The 18,269-nt window shown below is 46.3% G+C and overlaps 1 protein-coding gene across 1 annotated transcript in view; it reads left to right on the plus strand.

The window, feature by feature from the left end:
* Positions 1 to 13,001: 13,001 nt before the first annotated feature.
* The window catches only part of LOC144123054 (cytochrome P450 4C1-like), a 110,284-nt gene continuing 105,016 nt past the window's right edge, over positions 13,002 to 18,269 (plus strand). Inside the window, exons 1-2 of the mRNA XM_077655970.1 lie at positions 13,002 to 13,367; positions 14,349 to 14,461. Of these exons, the coding sequence (XP_077512096.1) occupies positions 13,124 to 13,367; positions 14,349 to 14,461 (357 nt within the window). The 5' untranslated portion in view covers positions 13,002 to 13,123. The remainder of the gene's footprint in view (positions 13,368 to 14,348; positions 14,462 to 18,269) is intronic.

Raw genomic sequence — 18,269 nt, forward strand, 5'->3', positions numbered from 1 at the left:
GGTAGTGACAGCTTACCCGGATCATGAGAGGGAGATAACTAGAAGGATAAGAATGGGGTGGAGCGCATATGGCAAATTCTCGCAGATCATGAGTGGCAGTTTACCAATTTCCCTCAAGAGGAAAGTGTACAACAGCATAATCTTACCGGTACTCACCTACGGGGCAGAAACGTGGAGGCTAACGAAAAGAGTTCAGCTTAAGTTAAGGACAACGCAGCGAGCCATGGAAAGAAAAATGATAGGTGTAACGTTAAGTGACCGGAAGCGGGCAGAGTGGGTGAGGGAACAAACACGTGTTAATGACATCCTAGTCGAAATCAAGAGAAAGAAATGGGCTTGGGCAGGGCATGTAATGCGAACGCAAGATAACCGCTGCTCCTTAAGGGTAACGGAGTGGATTTCAAGAGGAGGCAAGCGTAGCAGGGGGCGGCAGAAGGTTAGGTGGGCGGATGAGATTTGGAAGTTTGCAGGCATAGGGTGGGCGCAGCTGGCAAAGGAGGACAGGGTAAATAGGAGAGACGTGGGAGAGGCCTTTGCCCTGCAATGGGTGTAGTCAGGCTGATGATAAAGATGATGATGATGATGAGTGAATGCGCGCCTTTCATATATTAACTCTTCCGAACCAGATGTCGCCGCGCATACGCTATGTGTATCCTGTCCTAGCAGGGCTAGGATATCATCAATTTTTTTTGCAGCCGAAATTGAGCCCTGCGGACGTTACCAGGTGCGGACTATAAACCGGAAATAACGGCATTTACTTGTTACATAATGCATACCCTTAAACCAAAGAAAATAGCATTGGAAAACATACGAAAAGTTATCACCAAATCAGGAACAATACGTAGGCAACTTAAATTTGCACGATTTTAGTTGCTTATGAAGCTGTTTGCAAAACATTGTTCCAGTCTAATATTGTTGGAGGAAAAAGGAATACTGAAACGCGTCAGTTCGAGGATAATAGGGGGCCGGGCATGTGGTTACCGAGTCTTGTTATTAGAGGTGCTACGTAAGGGGGTGGGTTCATTTCAAGCTTGTTGTTAAAAAAGATTGAACAAAATTCTAGCCGTACATTTTTTCGGCGGAATTCAAAAGTAGGTATGGAACCTGCTATCATAATTTCGGAAGAAGACTTCAGCCTTGATAATCCATTAGAAAAATCCTAACTGCCTAACTGCCTTCCTTTGAATTTTTTCAAGGCGCTTAACATTTGACTTAGTGCAGGGGTACCACGCTTTACAAGCGCACTGCGATTCTGACTAACAAATGAAAGCTAGCAATAATTTCACATCAGGAGCGGCGTGCCTAAGTTTGTCTCAGGACGATGAGTTTGCGGAAAGCAGTGGAGCAAGTTGAACTTGCCGCTGATCCGCTGCGGTGGCTCAGTGGTTATTGTGGCGGGTAGTGGAGGGCCTCGTACAATTTGGACCACTTGAGGTTCTTTAACGTGCACGGACATCGCACAGCACACGGCCTCTAGCATCTCGCCTCCATCGAAATGCGACCACCGCGGCCGTGATCGAACCCGCGTCTTTTGAGTCAGCAGCCGAGCACCATAACCACTGAGCCACCACAGCGGCTAAATGGTCGATTATTACTGGATAAATCTGGAGGCAGTTGTCTCAATGGCAGAGCATTCGGGGATGTTATTCCAGTCTTCTATCGCAGATATATGACGACAATATTTGTTAAATGCAGTGGTGGATCCCTGCAAACGCTGTACGCTGAAGGAATTGAACAGGCGGTGAGATGATTGTACCGGGGCGCGTCAGATCTTATCCCGATTTACTGAAAAGTATACAGTTTGTGAAAGAGACAAAGAAATAAAATTTTGAACTGAAGAGCTAATTATTTATAGCCCGGTAAGGTAGTAACACTGAGCCGATGTTTATATTGGGAGGTAATGAAACGTGGTGCCCGGTTGTGGATGTCGTCAAGTGGAGGAGGAGGAGGAAGAGAAAAGGCAGGGAGGTCTACCGGGAAAATATTCGACTTGCTACCCTACGTGGGGGGAACGGGTGAGGGGATAAAAAAATGAAAGAGAAAGGAGAGTAGCAGAGAAGTTGAATTCACTGTGAAGTGAGCGTTCGGTAAAGTCACAGCCTATCGCGCAGGCCATAAGTTCGCAAGAAGCGGAGCAGTGCCTTGGAGGCCTTCACCACCGACGATCGCCGTGGCCAGTGGCCGAAATTCATTTCCGTCAGTGAGCGTGGATCTAGACGCTCCAGCGCACGGCAGAGAGACTGCCTTTCGGCGCTGTAGGCAGGGCATTCACAAAGAATGTGGGATATAGTCTCGTCATACCCGCAGATGGCACAGGCAGGGCTAAGAACGAGTAATGGTTGGTGAAAGCTACACCAAGCCACAGGTGACACAGCAAAGTTGCTTCACGTCGTGGTAGGCCGGATGGAAGCCGGAGCTTCAGATCTGGATCCAAGGATTTTAAACGTGAATTGGAAAATTCGCCGGAAGTACACGTGGCAAGCGTGATGTCCCGCGCGAAGCCTGCAAGTGCGCGAAGCCTGCCCGCTGCGTCGGCTCTCGAAATGGGTATCGACACAAAATCGCAGTCGTGGTGAGCAGTTCGCGCGGCCTCTTCCGCGCGATGATTGCCTGCTATGCCGCTGGGCTCCGGTAGCCATTTGTAGATAATTTCGTGCCCTTTATTAATGGCACAGTGATGCAGTTACCAGGTCTTCGCGGTCAGTTGTTCATGGGCTCCACGGCGAAGAGCAACTTGTAAGCCTTGGAGGGCTACTTTGGAATCGGTGAAAATAGACCACTGCTGAGGGCGCTGCTGATTGATGTGTTCAATGGCGACACGAAGAGCGGCGAGTTCTGCACCCGTCGAAGAAGTCTGTCGAGCTATCCTAACTCTAATATCGTTAGTCCTTCCGAGGATGACTATGGAGCCCGAAGTACTGATGGTGTTCACTGAGCCATCGGTGAAGGCGTGCACCCGGTTCGCATGGTGCTTATGGAAATATTGAAGAGTGACTTGTTTTAGTTCTATCGGTGATAAATCGATTCCTTTCCTGATGCCAGGTATTGATAGAAGCACGGGGGGATTCTGCAGGCTGCAAAGTGGCGAGGACGGTCTAGAGGCGGGTGTAAACTGCGACGGCAGAGTGGCGCGATGTGCATCAATGGTGTTTGTAAACAATGTGCGCGGCCTGGCAATAGGAAGAATGTTGAAAATGTTCCCTCAGTGCGTCAGCTGTTAGTTAGGTAGAAATTAGATGCTACTTGGCGATGAGTACAAATGCAGCCGTAGAGGCACATTTCGGCAATCCATGGCAAGTCCGGGGAGCTTGAGCTTGAACTCTTTGCAGACTTCTTATGTTTGTTTCTCTGATGTTTCCAAGTGCAGGGAGGCTGTAGCGAAGAAATCCCATGAATAAGGCGTTGTAGATCTGCATCATCGACCGCATTGACGCTCCCCACGGGTTACCCCCAAGAATGGGGAGAACGTGAGAAATCGCTGTCAGTCTCTTTTTCATGTATGAAATACGGGGGGTCCATGAAAGATTTCGGTCGATGATTACTCCCAGAAACCGATGGCCCTTTGCTTAGGGTATTGCTGTACCGTTTATGCATACAGTATAATGAGACATGCGCCAAGTGAGTCAGTCGAATAGGCTTGGTGAAGGTTCCATGTGATTGAGGCGTATTATAGTTTGGCGCGAACGTATGTTTCCTATACTGGTTGTCTGATGGCTGGTGAGGACAAGGCTAATGATCTCCTGATGAATCCGAGTAATCTGGATGGACTGACACATAGTTTCGTTACGTGATCTTCCCAAGTTATGTTGGTCGTTATATTGATGCCGAGGTACCTGTATGAAATAGTTTGAGAGAATGCTGTTGAGTTCAGGGCGCAGGGAAATTGAAGACATGAGCGTTTACGTAAGATGTACATGAAATTACATTACGAAACAAAGTTGCATTAGCCAGTTGGAATACCACGTCTGATGAGACGATAAATGACGCAGTCATCCGCAATAAAGACGGACAGAAAATGAATACCATACGGGAAATCGTTAATGAAGATTAAGAACAGTAACAGTGCAACAACCGATCCCTGAGGGACCCTGCAGATTTCTCTACTAGTTTCAGACGCATGACTGGCGATGAAGTAGACTGTTAGGGGCTAGTTATGAAGCAGTAGATCCAGGAAAAGATAAGAGGGTAATGTGACAGACCAGAGAATTTAGACATCAGATGGTGAGGGACACGATCGAATGTCTTAGCGAAATCCAAGTAAATGATATCGTTTTCAAATGAGTCTACATTTAAGTGAGGGTCTGTTGTAAGCTCGAAGATTTGTTTCGTACGAAAAACCTGTCTTGAAACCATGCTGAATGGAAAAAAGAAAGAATTATGATAGCGGTGAGATGCAATATGTAGGTACACTATATGCTCGAAAAGTTTACAGGAAATGCATGTCAGTGAAATGGGAGGATGATTCGAGGCGTCGGTTCGATCTTCAGCTTTGAAGACTGGTACAAATCTACATCATTTCCAGTCGCCCGGAATTCACCTAGTATTAAGAGATTGGATGGAGAAGAACCTAGTGTATAAGTAAAAACAAGCCAACTTTCTTTAAGAATAATACGGAATAATATTGATTTTTTCGGTGTTGATAAGCGTCACTTATTCACGGCACTACTTCAATAGGATGCTTAAGTCAATTTTATTAACAGTCAGATCATATGGACAAGTTGCTTCTCTAAACAAACTACAATCGTAAGTGAACAGTCCACTTTGAAATTTGTGTTTCTAACAGTCATTCATTGCGGAAGCGAGAGAAGAGAAAAGAAAGCGGACGTTGTACTTCACCACTTGCACCAGACATCCTTCGGAAGCTGTAAGGACTTCTGGTATGTGATCTCTTTCGGCGCGAAGGGTACAGATTTACCATTAACTTCGGGTGTAGCTATATAATACCATTTCTTTGTTCTACCGGACAGAGTGGCAGGGCCTCTTTGCCGTGTACAGACCCGATCACACTTGTCAAGTGCGCTAGGGCGCTACCATGCAGACGAGACAAAGCTTAACCCTAGAGCATCGTACTGACTTTTACTGATAATACTAGCTCTCGAGGGAAGAGAAATAGTCAAGCGAACTGCACAAGCATAAGCGCCTTCCCCCTAGCAAAGCAGGAGCTGACAAGATCAAGTGCGGCTTTCTCAGGCAAAAATTTTGAAAATTGGAAAATTGTAAGACACTTATGGAAACATTGAAGGTAATGGTCCATTACTTTGATATGTCGCGAAATCTTTCTTTCAATTTGTTTCCAGCAATCGCATCGAACAGTCAAGACTGCCGTACAAGACCAATGAGGAAAGCTTTTGACGATAGCGAAAACGTCAATAAGGAAAAAAATAAAAGACTGTAGTCGGGTGATCTGTGGATATATTTATTGCTGTAGTGAAATCTCACATTACATGCAAAAATTGCGTTCATAAACGGTTTCCCGCTCAAAAATGCTTTCGTTTTTCCAGAACTGCGGGGTATGCTTTACTTGATTTTCTCAGCAGCTCACCGTTCGAGTGCTCTCGACAACTGTGACCGGGTATGTACAAGTGGCGTCTGTCTTTGAGCACCAGCTGGCGATTCCACTGCGCAGTGAACGAATTCTTACGTGGGGCGTCGTGCAAAGCAATGTCGCTATGTAAAGAAACGAGGAAGACGTCGGAGAGGCATATCCGCGTCAAAAGCATTCGTCTGTGCTGCGAGATCTATGAAAGAAAAATGTATTTGTTATATAACGGCGACCACCGTCGCCAATTTCGCAGCGGGCGATTCGTAGTGGGCACTTTAAAGCCTTACCCTTTCATAGCTCATCCTGCGATTATGATGCTCTCAGTCATACATGGCAAAATTACTTCTGAAGAGCAATTTAATTACATTGCTAATTACTTTCCTAGAAATCTCTAAAAAGTAACTAAATTACATCACAAATTACTGATCTCAGAAAGTAACGAAAATTACTCTTAGATTACTTTTTAGTGCCAACACATAAAAAGTTACGCATTGGACATAGATGCGACAAAATTTTCATATTTCTGTTTTTGCACCACCACTGAGGTTCAAAGTACGCGCCGAAACTTTTGCCCTTTTTTCAATGAAGGTAGCCCTAGTCCATTGAACAGCCGCTTTACTGATGTAGATGAGGTCAACTTAATAGTAAAATTTAATGCTTGCATCACTCTGGACTGAGAAGTCAATCGTTCAATGCGCAGAGTGGTCCCGTCCTCTTGATTTTCAAGAATTTGTCGTACACGTAACCAGCAGGAGCGCATCGATTGCCTGTTGACGCTCATCGTCCCGGAAATGTACCAGGGTGCGGACAAGCTGCCATTTCTGCTGTTAAATGTGCTTCTTCTGGAGGTACGTTGGCGGAAAAAAAAAGCATATCGTAGTGCCGCTCTCGTCCATATTGCCTTTGAGTTAAAATTATGGCTTCATATCCGGCCACAGAAACTAGTTTTCCCTGGAACTCACAACCAAGTTTGTAAGATGTCGTTTGAGACTTGTCAGTGTGGCGACGTGACAATATACCGGGTGTCCCAGCTAACTTGAGCCCAAGGTTATAAAATAAATTATTGGAGATAGGCGAGCGAAACCCGTTGCATATTGGTGACAGCCGTCGTTCGCACCACAGGCAATTTTTTGTAATTAATCAATAGTTTATTTAAGTTTTTTTATCTAAATTAATAAATATTGACTTTAAACAACAAGTTTCATTTGCATATTTGTCGAGCACCCTCAGAAACCTCCATTCCACCATTTACAATAACGAAATCCTCACGTGCGTCTTTTTTTCACAGCTCCAAAGAAAGCCCGCCAAATACAAAAATAAACCACGTGACTAGCGCATTCGCGCGCCACGATCGTGCTGCTCTCAAGCGCGGTTTGAGCAAGCGAAATCACCTGCAGCCTTGACTCGAGGCCCCGTACCAGCGGCAGGCCGATATGTTGGCGGCGGTTTCTCAAACCACGCTTGAGAGCAGCACGATCGTGGCGCGCGATTGCGCTAGTCACGTGGTTTATTTTTGTATTTGGCGGGCTTTCTTTGGAGCTGGGAAAAAAAAAAAGACGCGTGAGGATTTCCTTGTCCTAAATGATGGAATGGGGCTTTCTGAATGTGCTCGACAACTCTTCAAATGCAACTTGTTGTCTAAAATCAATAATTATTAATTTAGATAATTAAACCGAAGTAAACTATTCATTAATTGCGAAACGAAAAATGCCTGTTACGCGCAAGATGGCTACCGCCAATATGCAACTGGTTTCGCTCCCCTGTCTCCAATAATTTATTTTTTTACCCTTGGCTCTAGTTAGCTGGGACACCCGGTATATGTAGCAGTCTACAGGGAACTACTACCTCAAACACTCGCAGTACGTCTGTGGGAAGATACAATACAGCATGTCATGGCCGTGGAACCCTCCCGGAGACCCTGCGGCGCGTCTGAGTGTGCGACCGCACGCAGTGCTGGAAGATGCGTAGCAGTCCTATTAAGTAGAATCATCACCCAGGCGGTGCCGATGCGCGCGCACATCGCCTCTAGTCCGCGTGCGCCGCTTAGCTGGACTGCGGGCTACTGCTGGCCGCGTGTTTTTCTTGCTTTGTAGACGCTAACCCCCGCAAACGCGAAGCCACAGCGCGGCCTATACAAGGAGGAGCTTAAACTCATTACTCAGCAAGACTTATTTCGATAGTAATTAATTACTTATGCATGAAATTACAGCTCCAAAATAATTCATTGCATTACAAAATTACCAGCCCAGAAAAGTAATGAATTACATTATAAATTACCAAGAACAGAATTTATTTACTGTAATTTCATTACAGCATACTTCAGTTACTGCCATGTCTCTTCTCAGTTAACACCGCAGCGCGTAATCTCGTGGGCTCTCAGCGGGTTCTGGCGAAGCCGTGAGGAAAAAAAAGGTCGTGCGTGTGGCGTGTAGGTGGCTATTTCGCTCTCACGACGTCAGTCCTGCGCTGTCGCATAACACACGTTTAGTCGGGGACGGTTTTCCTCTTTGGGTGTCTTTTTCCCTTTTTTTTCTGCCGCCGGGATAGAAGACACAAAGGCACCTTTCCAGGCTCCAGATGCCACCTGAACAAAAAAAATGGCTGACAGTTTAGCATTGCTAAGCACGAAATATCATGCGAAAGCACAGTTTTTTTGCAGGTGTATACCACCGTTACGTACCTGAAAGTGCGATTCAGGTGACCACTGACCCAGGGAGCGAGTTATGCGCATCTTCAACTTTTTCATCGTCAATGCCAATTTACCCAATATACGCCGGCGGCCTATGCTCCAGTGCCGCACTTCTGCAGCAATGTTGTCAACGCGTATTGCTCTGGTGCCGTGTTTCTGCCACAAAGTTCTCCACGCCAACGCATGCAGCGCACATCTTTCTGTCACTGCCGCCACATAGCTCAAAGCGCGAATATTAGTTCGATAGTAGCATTAGTTGATGAAGACGACGACGTGCAATGCACAGCGAGAGAGTGTGTTGCAGTTTAACGCGACGCGTGCTCAGCTGCGGCTGTAGCCTAGTGCGCAATAAAGAAAACAAAAAGAAAAGCGGCGGTAGCCTAGTGCTCTCGCGCAGTGGCAAGCAAGCTAATCTGTTCGCGCCGCCGCTGGTTCGAATCTCAGTGGCGGATATTTGTTTCATTTATTTTTATTTATTTCTTTCACTTTGCACTAACCAACAAACATTGGAATATATTTTCAAATCCACAAACGTCCCAAGTTCTTGCACGGTGTTTACCAATAGGAACAGTGGTTTTGCGTCGAACAGTGCCGTATTTGTTTTTCCGTTGACACAGCGACCACGTACAACGTTTTCTTTCTGGCCACTGGCGAGCTCCTTAATGCCACTTGCGACCGAACCCAAGAGGACAGTGTCAACGCATGAAATTGTTCACTACTGACATGCAAGCCGTTCCAACTGTCAGGGCCAGCCCGACTAACGAGCCCGAGCGAAATCAGACCAATGTTCTTCCACATGTCAAGCTGCTGAATAGTGCATCAAGTAATTTTTTTTTCGGCTAACGTAATTTTCTCACAGTGCCTCACTTGCAGGTATTCCTACCCACACTCTATGATCGCTAGTAATGAATGCGAAAATGAATTGAAGGAATCCGTTTTTGCAGCCTCCGAAAGTGGTACTGACCATCCCAAAAACGCGGCGCTTCACTCCAGATACAGAAGCGCGTGGGCCGCCATTGACGCAGTATTGGTGTATATTGTAGGATCTTTAACCAATGAAAACTACTTTCACGGTTTGTCTAGTGAGCGTCAATACATCGTAAATCTTAAGACACGAGGCTGAGGCGAATGCAGACCGTCCCAGCGTAACTAAGTGTGCCCAACACCATTGTTCTCAAATGTTATGCAAAGCAAAGTTAGCCACTCTTTTATTCTTAATCCGCCTATTTCACTAGATGCGGCGCCTTCTGAGTAATGCGCGAAGATTCTGTTATCCACCGCTACAAGCAAATGTTTCCTTAAGAAAATAATTTCATCAATACCGCACTAAATATTCAGCCTTCGCCAGTACGGCGCATTGGGCTAGTTGTAGATGCAGCCCAACAAAAACGAAGGACAGTGAAAAATGGACGGCACGGGTGCTAACTGACAACTGGACACACATTTTGTTATAAACTTCCCCTTGTCAGTCAGCGCCCATGTCGTCTATCGTTCCCTCTCCTTCGTTTTTGTGAAGGTAAATCCGCACGAAGATTCACTATTCTATGTGGAAACGTTCGTCTATCGCTCAATGGGCTTGAGTGTGGCTTGTCGCGCTTTGGGAATTCTGGGGTGCATTTTACTATCGAGAGGAAAAGTCCTCCACGCGTTTTCGTATTCCCGAAGAAGACAGCATCAGACAGCCACGACTAAACGCTTTCTTGCGCCTTTTTTCTTCATTTTTGTGTGACCGGTACGTCCACCAAACATTGTTTTTTTTTTCTTGTTTGCCTTAAAGCTATGCCATTTTTGTTTTACCTGCATCACACGCACGCGCTTTAAGAAGTGGCTGAGGCTCTGAATCCGCTGCATGTCCGCTCGGAACGATAGCCTGTTTAGGAAGACATCGCAAGCTCTTAGTACCAGACGATAGAGTTCATTTCACGATTTCGCACCATAACATTTGTAGAACATTTACCCTAATTAAAATTGTTTTGCGAATTTCTAGTTGCACACAACGATTACAGCAATAGCACTGGCTCATAAAGGATAAATTACTGTTTTTTTTTAATTTTTTCTAGATGGTGAAGTAAACCCCGCAGTTGTCTCGCTTTTTCTGCAAGAGATATAACTGCCCAATAAGCACGTGTTACAGCCTCGCAGGTATTGCAAAAGCATGGCTGCGAACATTATTTCAGTGTACCCTGTAAAAGAAATAAAGCTGCTAACGCCTTGTGCCAGGTAGTATACGAGATTTCATGTGCCCAAGATGCCGCTCGGTTCTGAGAGACGCAGTTGTGGACGGTTGCGGATAATTCCTACTATCTAAAATTCGTTAGCATGCACAAAAAACACATAGCACACTGCCGTTTCTGCGTTCTGCCGCCATCGAATTGCTGCCGCTGTAGCCGGCAGCAGAACGTTTTAGCCACTACGCTACCGCAGCTGGTAAATTGTGCCTACTCGCGTTGGTAAGGGTTAACTGACGGGTTACTAACAAGTGCCCTTATACGTTGGAATAGCAGTGCGTCGATCATTTTGCTACTGTCGTGCTTTGCAGGATTGATAACCTTACTACACCGTGTAGCAAACATGGATGCTAATAAAAGACATGTGACTACATTTTTTGGCGTTATCCCTATAAAATACGTAGAACAACGCACTTCAAATACAAATCGTCATTAGTCGGAGTGGAACACTGTCTATCTAGATAATGGACGAAGAATAGCGTCAAAGGCAGAGTAAAATGAGAGCACCCTGAACACTAGTGCCTGAGTAGGCGTTCTCTGATAATGCTGTGGTATTCTTGGTTCTTTTCTTTTATAAGTGCAGACAGCGCAAAAGGACCAGGACGTAGGAAGAACACAAAGACGAGCGCTGTCTTTTCTTTTCATCTGCGTCTTATCCTTCATGCTAAGCGAACAGGCGAAAAAAAAAAACTTCTCTGCATTGTAATGTCCCATGCTACGTTCCTCAGGTTCTGTAACAAATGATCTACGTTCTCTCATAACGGATGTCATATCAAAGAACGACATGTTTTACTGAAACTGGAAGCTATTTTTCGCTTCTTGGTAAATAAGCCTATTAATCTACGATTTCACATGATTGTACTTGAGCTCACACGCTTGTACTTGAAGCTTTGCGTCATGCTTTTTATTCATGCAGTGAACAAGTGCAGTGTTTCTTAGCTGAATTAACAAAATCGTGAAGTATTGTTGAGTGTTCATAAATATGGATAACTAATACTACGAAGTCAAATACAAAGCCAGAACACGGACACAAGAGCACCGGAGTGTTTGGCACGTGGTAGATTTCGTTATGTTTGCCTTGAATTACACCGCTGAGATGTTCTGTCAAGTGAAAACTGGGCAGTATGAGAACTTTCACTTTTCGGATATTCTAGTGTACAGTCAACAAAACGCTAGAAGAAACTTACGCTTTTGTATGTGGCGCATTCTCGCGACTAACATACACTAGAACATCCCCCATTCCTCGTCTGCGAATTCCTGGTCACCCGTGCATGAAATGTTCTGGGTCAATAAATAAATATGTGCATGGAAGAGTAGCAAAAAAATTTGCTTTGTATTCTGCGACCGGTTAGACAGCTTTCCCTTGTCTGCCTGCGTATGCAAGAGCACAAGAAAACACTTGACGCCAAACAGCGCATTGCTATCTAGAATGCCCTCAGGACAACGGGAAAGTTAATCAGTTCGTATGTTCTCGTCTTGCCTTTTTGAGGTTTTTTTTTTCCCCCTGAGCCCTTGTCCGTGCGCGAGCCGCTGACTGTTCCCTGATTGAACTTATGGCTAACAGTGACTTGTTGCGGGCGCTATCAAGGTTCGGACGTCAGCCATCCCCCAAGAAAGCGCGAGGTGATCTTATATAAGCGTAGCATGTCGATGCTATTCTACGTGTATGCCCAGCAAGGGAACAACCGCAAGATAATGAAAATCTATGCGTGGTGAACAATCTTATTGGATAAGCTATGATTGGTCTCTTGCGCTGAGCACAGGCCCATGTACGTGTGCCCAAGTTTTCGTCGAAGAGAAGTACGGAAACAGTCTGGTCGAAGGAAAATATCCTCCGTCTGCGCGCAAACATTCCCGTTCCCGACTCGCTGAAGGACAAATAGTGCCGACCGTGTTTGCCCGGCCAGTGTGTGAGCGTGGGAGCTTCTGTACACAGAGTTTGCGCAGGGTTACCCCGACAGCGGAGTGGATTCCACCAGGGGGTTCTCCCAGCAGCTCACGTACCTTCATCTTCTTACACACACCCGCGACGACGGGAAAAGATAAATCGTGCCACACTGGTGTGACCAGTGCCTGTGATTTCATGAGTGAAAAAAGCAAAATACCTTGCGCCGCTTACACTTTTTTGCTTGATTATTTTAGCCTGCTTCGGAAATCTGATCGGCGGCGCGACCAGTAGGAGGGAGGATTGCATTTTCGGAAAGTTAAGGCCTTTCATGCATCTAACAGAAAAAGAAAGGCTGAGGCCAGCAGACTCAAAGAAAGAAAGCTGCACGAGCGTGAGGAAATCTTGCTCTCCGCCGTATACTCTTCGCGCGCGTGCTGTGTTTACCATGAGACGTCTTGCTCTATGATACGATATTTTCCCGTGCAGAAGGAGTTATGGCTCCGCCGTGCCCAAAGGAATGCAAACGAAGCGCTTCAGCAAGAAGCATTCCGAGCTACACAACAGCCTTCCGTCCTCCACGCGTAACTAAAGAGAGGGAGGAAGAAAGAGGTATGCATATTTCCAATGTAGTCCCAAGCTGATTTCTAAAGAGGATCCTCCGAGCGCAGTGTCCGCGATGACTGCGCCCTGCTATATCGCTCGTCTTCGCTTTGCGCTGTCTCATCGCAGAGTCGGTGACGAAGAACGCTGGCCTATCGCTCTTCTACGACCATAGGATGAGCTCGATGGCGTTGGTAGCAGCCCAATGGCTGTGGCTCTGGAACTCGTGCAGAGCATTCGCCGCCGCGTTAGTCGCATTTGGTGTTTGCAAGTTGCTCCTATGGTGGTGGTCTCAGCAGCGACTCTACCGGGCGCTCCAAAGCATTCCCGGGCCTGGAGGACGGTGGCCGGTGCTGTTCGCGCCTCGTTACTTTTTCCACTCGCTGTCCACAAACCCACGCCGAGCTGGCAGCACGGTTGGTGAGTCTACGTCGCACTTTTCTATCGACGACGTTTTCTTTCTTTTCATTACCCGCTCTCAAGTCGCACTAAAAAAACGCTGAAAATTTGAATTTGTCCTGAATAATTTGAGCGCACTTGGTTTGCTGCATGACTTCCGGCATGTATGGGGGAAGTTCCATAAAGAAACGTTCAGCTTATGCATGTCATGAAGTCGTTTAGTCACGCGTAAAGGTGGTCAAAGAGGCGTCTGACTACTGGAGTTGGGGCGCTGCCCAGATTTCTGAACCCATTCTCGTTCCCCGTCTATAGTAGCCAGTTGCCGTCATGGGTCGCGATTAGAGCCAGGCTGTAAGAAAACGACAATGTAAGTAAATGAGGTACCCACCTTGAATTACTTTGTCCTGGTTCTTGTGGCGTAAGTTCATTGGCAATACCTTTAATATAACTGTATAGAGTGTTAATTGTAACGTAGCTGCTAGGATAAAGCATAGGCAGCACCTATTGGTGATCGTGTTTCGTACATTTAAATCACAGCGCTATGTGCAACACGCGACAGCATGGAGTAAAACACAACTGGCATGCTAAATAATTAGCAAACGATTCTTTTCCCTCGTTAGAGTCCTGTTTGTACGCCAAGCTAAGCCTTTCGAACATGAAGTACCAACTAGCCTCACGGCTTGCGCTTCGTGCCGAAGTAGTCTCTACGAAAAATTGTAAACAGTGACATGGTTTATCACCAGACAATTGGCGCTTTAATAATGTGTCAAAAATCCCTGCATCATTCACGGAAAAGTCCTGCAAGCGCACAGTCCTGCGCTGTGAAATTTATCACCTGTTGTGTACTTGTGCACGCTCTTTGGGCGGAGTCGTATAGCCTACACTTGAAGGGGTGCTCTAAGCTTGTGATGAGCATGTAATCGGAGGTCAGCGGGCCGCTCCCGATGGGCCTTTCTAGCATACGATGAAGCCGTTAGCTGTCTCTTCTGTATACTGCCACAGAGTTTTTCCAATGGATCCGAGGACTCAGCGAGATACACCGGTCGACGGGCATCTTCAAGATATACGCAGGGCTCGAACCTGTCGTCTTCCTTTGCAGGGCGGAGACAGCGGAGGTGAGTCACACCTGCAAGAGAATAGCATACATGCGCCATCGTCAGCACGCTTAACACGAACGCTCTGCAGCGTGGCCTGGATCGGCTTGGACTGACTACAGCGCCGCAAAGTGTTGGGCGCTGTTACCGAGTTAATATGTTGGTATGTTTGCGGCTGCTGACGACAGCTGGAGCCCAGCTCGATTTTACTGGTCGCCTTGTCTTTCGCTTGTGTCTGAATGACGGGACGAGTGCGCTCACTTGACAGGGCCGTTTCGCCACTTTTCACAAGTGGCTGCGACTCACACGGCCCCAGAAAACACGTTGCGGTTTGCTTATCTCGACAAAGCGGAATGGCGTGCTACAGCTCGTGCGCCTTTCGAGGTTGGCTTCAGAGCGGCCGCTTGAAGGAAATGAAGATTCGGAAAAGCAGAGCAAACGCGGGTTTTTGGCGGTTGTAAAGGTTGGACAATTAATCTGCACATTCGATGGTATCATTGTGCAGGTTCTTCATTGCTTATATTCTCGGACAGCGCGCATCGGAGAGTTCTCGCAGGTTAGTGTCTGGCTTCTTGCTTAGTGCACGCTACACTGGAGATACAATGTCGAGGAGGAAGAGATGCTCGTGTTCTGAGCGAGAAATAGACGTGGAGATGATTCAAACTAAGATTTTAATGTCTGGTTATTAGCGAAAAGTGCTAAGTGACATTCTGTCAGGTAAGAAACTGGCCTTTTAGGTAACGAGAAAGACGCTGACCATAAACGCAATGTATCGAAAGGTAGCAGTGTGTAAGTGCACATAAGTTATACCCCGACAACCCTCTCACATCTTGATGTCTTAAACAGCGGATTCTCGATCTTATTCACAGCGGAATTTTTTAGACTTGCACACAAGCTTAAAAGTAACAACACTAAGAAAATTTGCCAATGCGCGTTTCCTACATGGTGTTGTCGCTAATTTTTAAAAATACAGACTGCAGGTTCTATTTTAGCGGCAGTATTTTCCGATGAAAAAACATTCGGCAGAGACACTCAAGACTGCTTACGCGTGAGAATGCGAAAGCATGTCATGTAGACACAAACGTTTGGTTACGGTTTGCGAATTGAGTTTATTTCAGGCAATCTGCCTAAGTTTGAGCGCCACGCACTCGCAGAGACATGCGTGAATGACACCAACCGAAACGATGTAAGACGAACGGTTGCGTCACAATATAGGTAGGAATGTCATCCCATCAATGGCGCCACATGAAGTTCGGCCAGTGGCGGGTACATATAGAAGAACGGCATGTATAGGATTGTCTAAAGTGGCGGTGCTTGGCTTGCAGTATGCGTCCTAAGGCCGCTTGATGACGTAACACTTTTCGCTGGCCACCGCTGAGATTTCCTGTGCCACCTCCAGTGCACACACAGGCGCCGTAGGCGTTTCTCGTAATGGGACCAACACTTCACTCGCAATAAAGGAACTGCGCGCTATACGCCCTATTCTACGTTTAAAGCTGAAAATGGACTAACCTAAACGAGCGGATCTGCTGCAGTCGATCAGTGGTTACGGCGCTCGTCGGCTGACCGAAATACGCTGGTTCAACCCTGGCCGCGGCGGTCGTGTTTTGATGGAGGTAAAATTCTAGACGCCCGTCTTTGTGCGATGTCACTGCACGTTAAAGAACTACAGGTGGTAGAAATTTTTCGCAGCCCTCCACTACGGCATCTATAGCCGGAGTCGCTTCGGGACATGAGATATACTAAAACCAAACCAAGTATGCCTAAAGAGTCAGATTATTATCCGACAAGATGGCACTTAGCTCTTGTCCCTTTTAACTAGGCATAGAAAAATTAGTTTGAATCACATGCACGCGTCTTTCTTGCCCAGAACTTGCGCGCCTATTGCGCCCCTGCACAGGATCTCTAGTGCAGCGTGGACAAAACAGGAAGCCAGACATTAATCTGCGAGAGCACTACGATACGCACTGTCCGAAAATATGAGAAATGAAGAACACCTACACAACGATGCCACCGGATTTGCAGATTTATTGCCCAGTTTTTACAAACTCCACAAACGCGAGTTTGCTCTGCTTTTCCGAATCTTCATTTCTTTCAAGCGGCAGCCTTGAGGCCAACCTCGAAAGCCGCGCATGTTGTCGCACGCCAAACCGCTTTGTCGAGATAAGCAAACCGCAACGCTAAAAGGTCATTCCACGCCAAACGTCCCAGACGTTGCGCTCGACCACCTCCAATTCGTTCAAAAAATTCATGGGAACTTATCCTAATGTGCGTAATGAAAGCCTAAAATATTCTTCCAGAAAATAAAATTTATTCGTGACGTGAGAGCAGCTTGAATATTTAGAAAAGGTGACAAAGAATGCACTGCTCAATAATTAATAAAAAATTTCAAATTTATAGGAAAGAGTGCACAATTTTTTCATTGACATTTGCAGAGGTTCTGGCTTTCGATATAATTTAGAGGAAGCAGCTTTATACAGCATAAATATTTTTAAAAGATCGAGAAAAACTACGAAAATGTACCATTTTTGTCGTTTTTAATAATAAATATAAACGTTCTCTCGGAAATTCTGAAATAGCCGTTTTGTTTCTTCTGTATGTCTAGCACATACAAAAAATGTTACAGGTGATGAAACTGCTTATATCGAGGCAAAAAAAATACTAAAGTTGCAAAAAGTGCGTTTTGAGCCAAAAACACTCGTTAGTTTAACCCTGAGGTGTTCCAAGTAAAAATACAAACAGTAGCGGGTTACATTGAACAATTCATTGTCTTTCATTTGTTAAATTTCTATCGAGGCAATTTTTGTTTAAAGTGAGAAAAGAATTTTTGAAGTTGAGCTCTCGCGCCAGAAGTTGCATCGTCTCTTAAGGACTCTTCACCGCAGAACACGGCACCTGGAATGGCACGATACTTAAGCCATATAACAGCTTCATTTTGCCGTCGTTCGCTGCCATGCATGTTTAGGGTTCAAGCTAAAGAAGATATCATGTGACATTTGGCGGATGATATGCAATAAACGAGATCGTTTTCGTCTTCGAAGTTCGAACAGACCCGCTTTAGTGCGGGGCGGCCAAGAGAAGAAAAACACGGCTATTGAACGTGCTGTCTCACATGGACCACGAGGAGGGTTGACCAGCCGGCATGACAGGCGTATCACAAGTGCTTTTTTTTATACCGAATAAGAGCGCGGAGAGCGCGCGCCTCGGAGCACACGGGAAGGTGTGAAGTGCACACCGCTGCGGACTTGCGACGAGTAGCGCGAGACGCGCTGTAGGTGAACGCGGCCCGGTCACGCGTATGTGTGTCGCTCGCATGAAGGTGCTTCGCCAGCAAAGTAGCACGTCTACAGTTGTCGGTGGAGTATTTAAATTGCGCTGATCAAATCAAATACAACAAACACATCACATCGGAAACAACCGGGCATGAGCCTCTGACGGTAACAAGGGTCAGGTACCACGTGGTGCTGCTGCGTCTCGGATTTTTTCAACACCGGATCGTTCTGGTCATTTCCAGATAGGCGTCTCACAAGCTCTTATGCTGCTGATTACGTCTGTCATGAAGCTGACAAGAATTACAGACTGCGACAGCACCACGCCGAACAACTAGCTCACTGGGGCGTGTGCCGCCCCGACAGCGTTAAGAAAATCGTTTCCCACGAATACCTGTTCGACTACTCAACGTTCCCATGCTTGCCTGCAGTGCAAACCTCCCTCAAGAACATGTACAATAGATTTCGCGTTGCTACAGTGTCGGCAGTATCGTGCTCTGCGGTGAAGAGGCGTTTAGAGACGACGCAACTTGCGGCGCAGCAGCTTAACTTAAAAAATT

The sequence above is a fragment of the Amblyomma americanum genome, chromosome 1 (assembly GCF_052857255.1).
Source record: "Amblyomma americanum isolate KBUSLIRL-KWMA chromosome 1, ASM5285725v1, whole genome shotgun sequence".
In the NCBI taxonomy this organism is placed as follows: domain Eukaryota; kingdom Metazoa; phylum Arthropoda; class Arachnida; order Ixodida; family Ixodidae; genus Amblyomma; species Amblyomma americanum.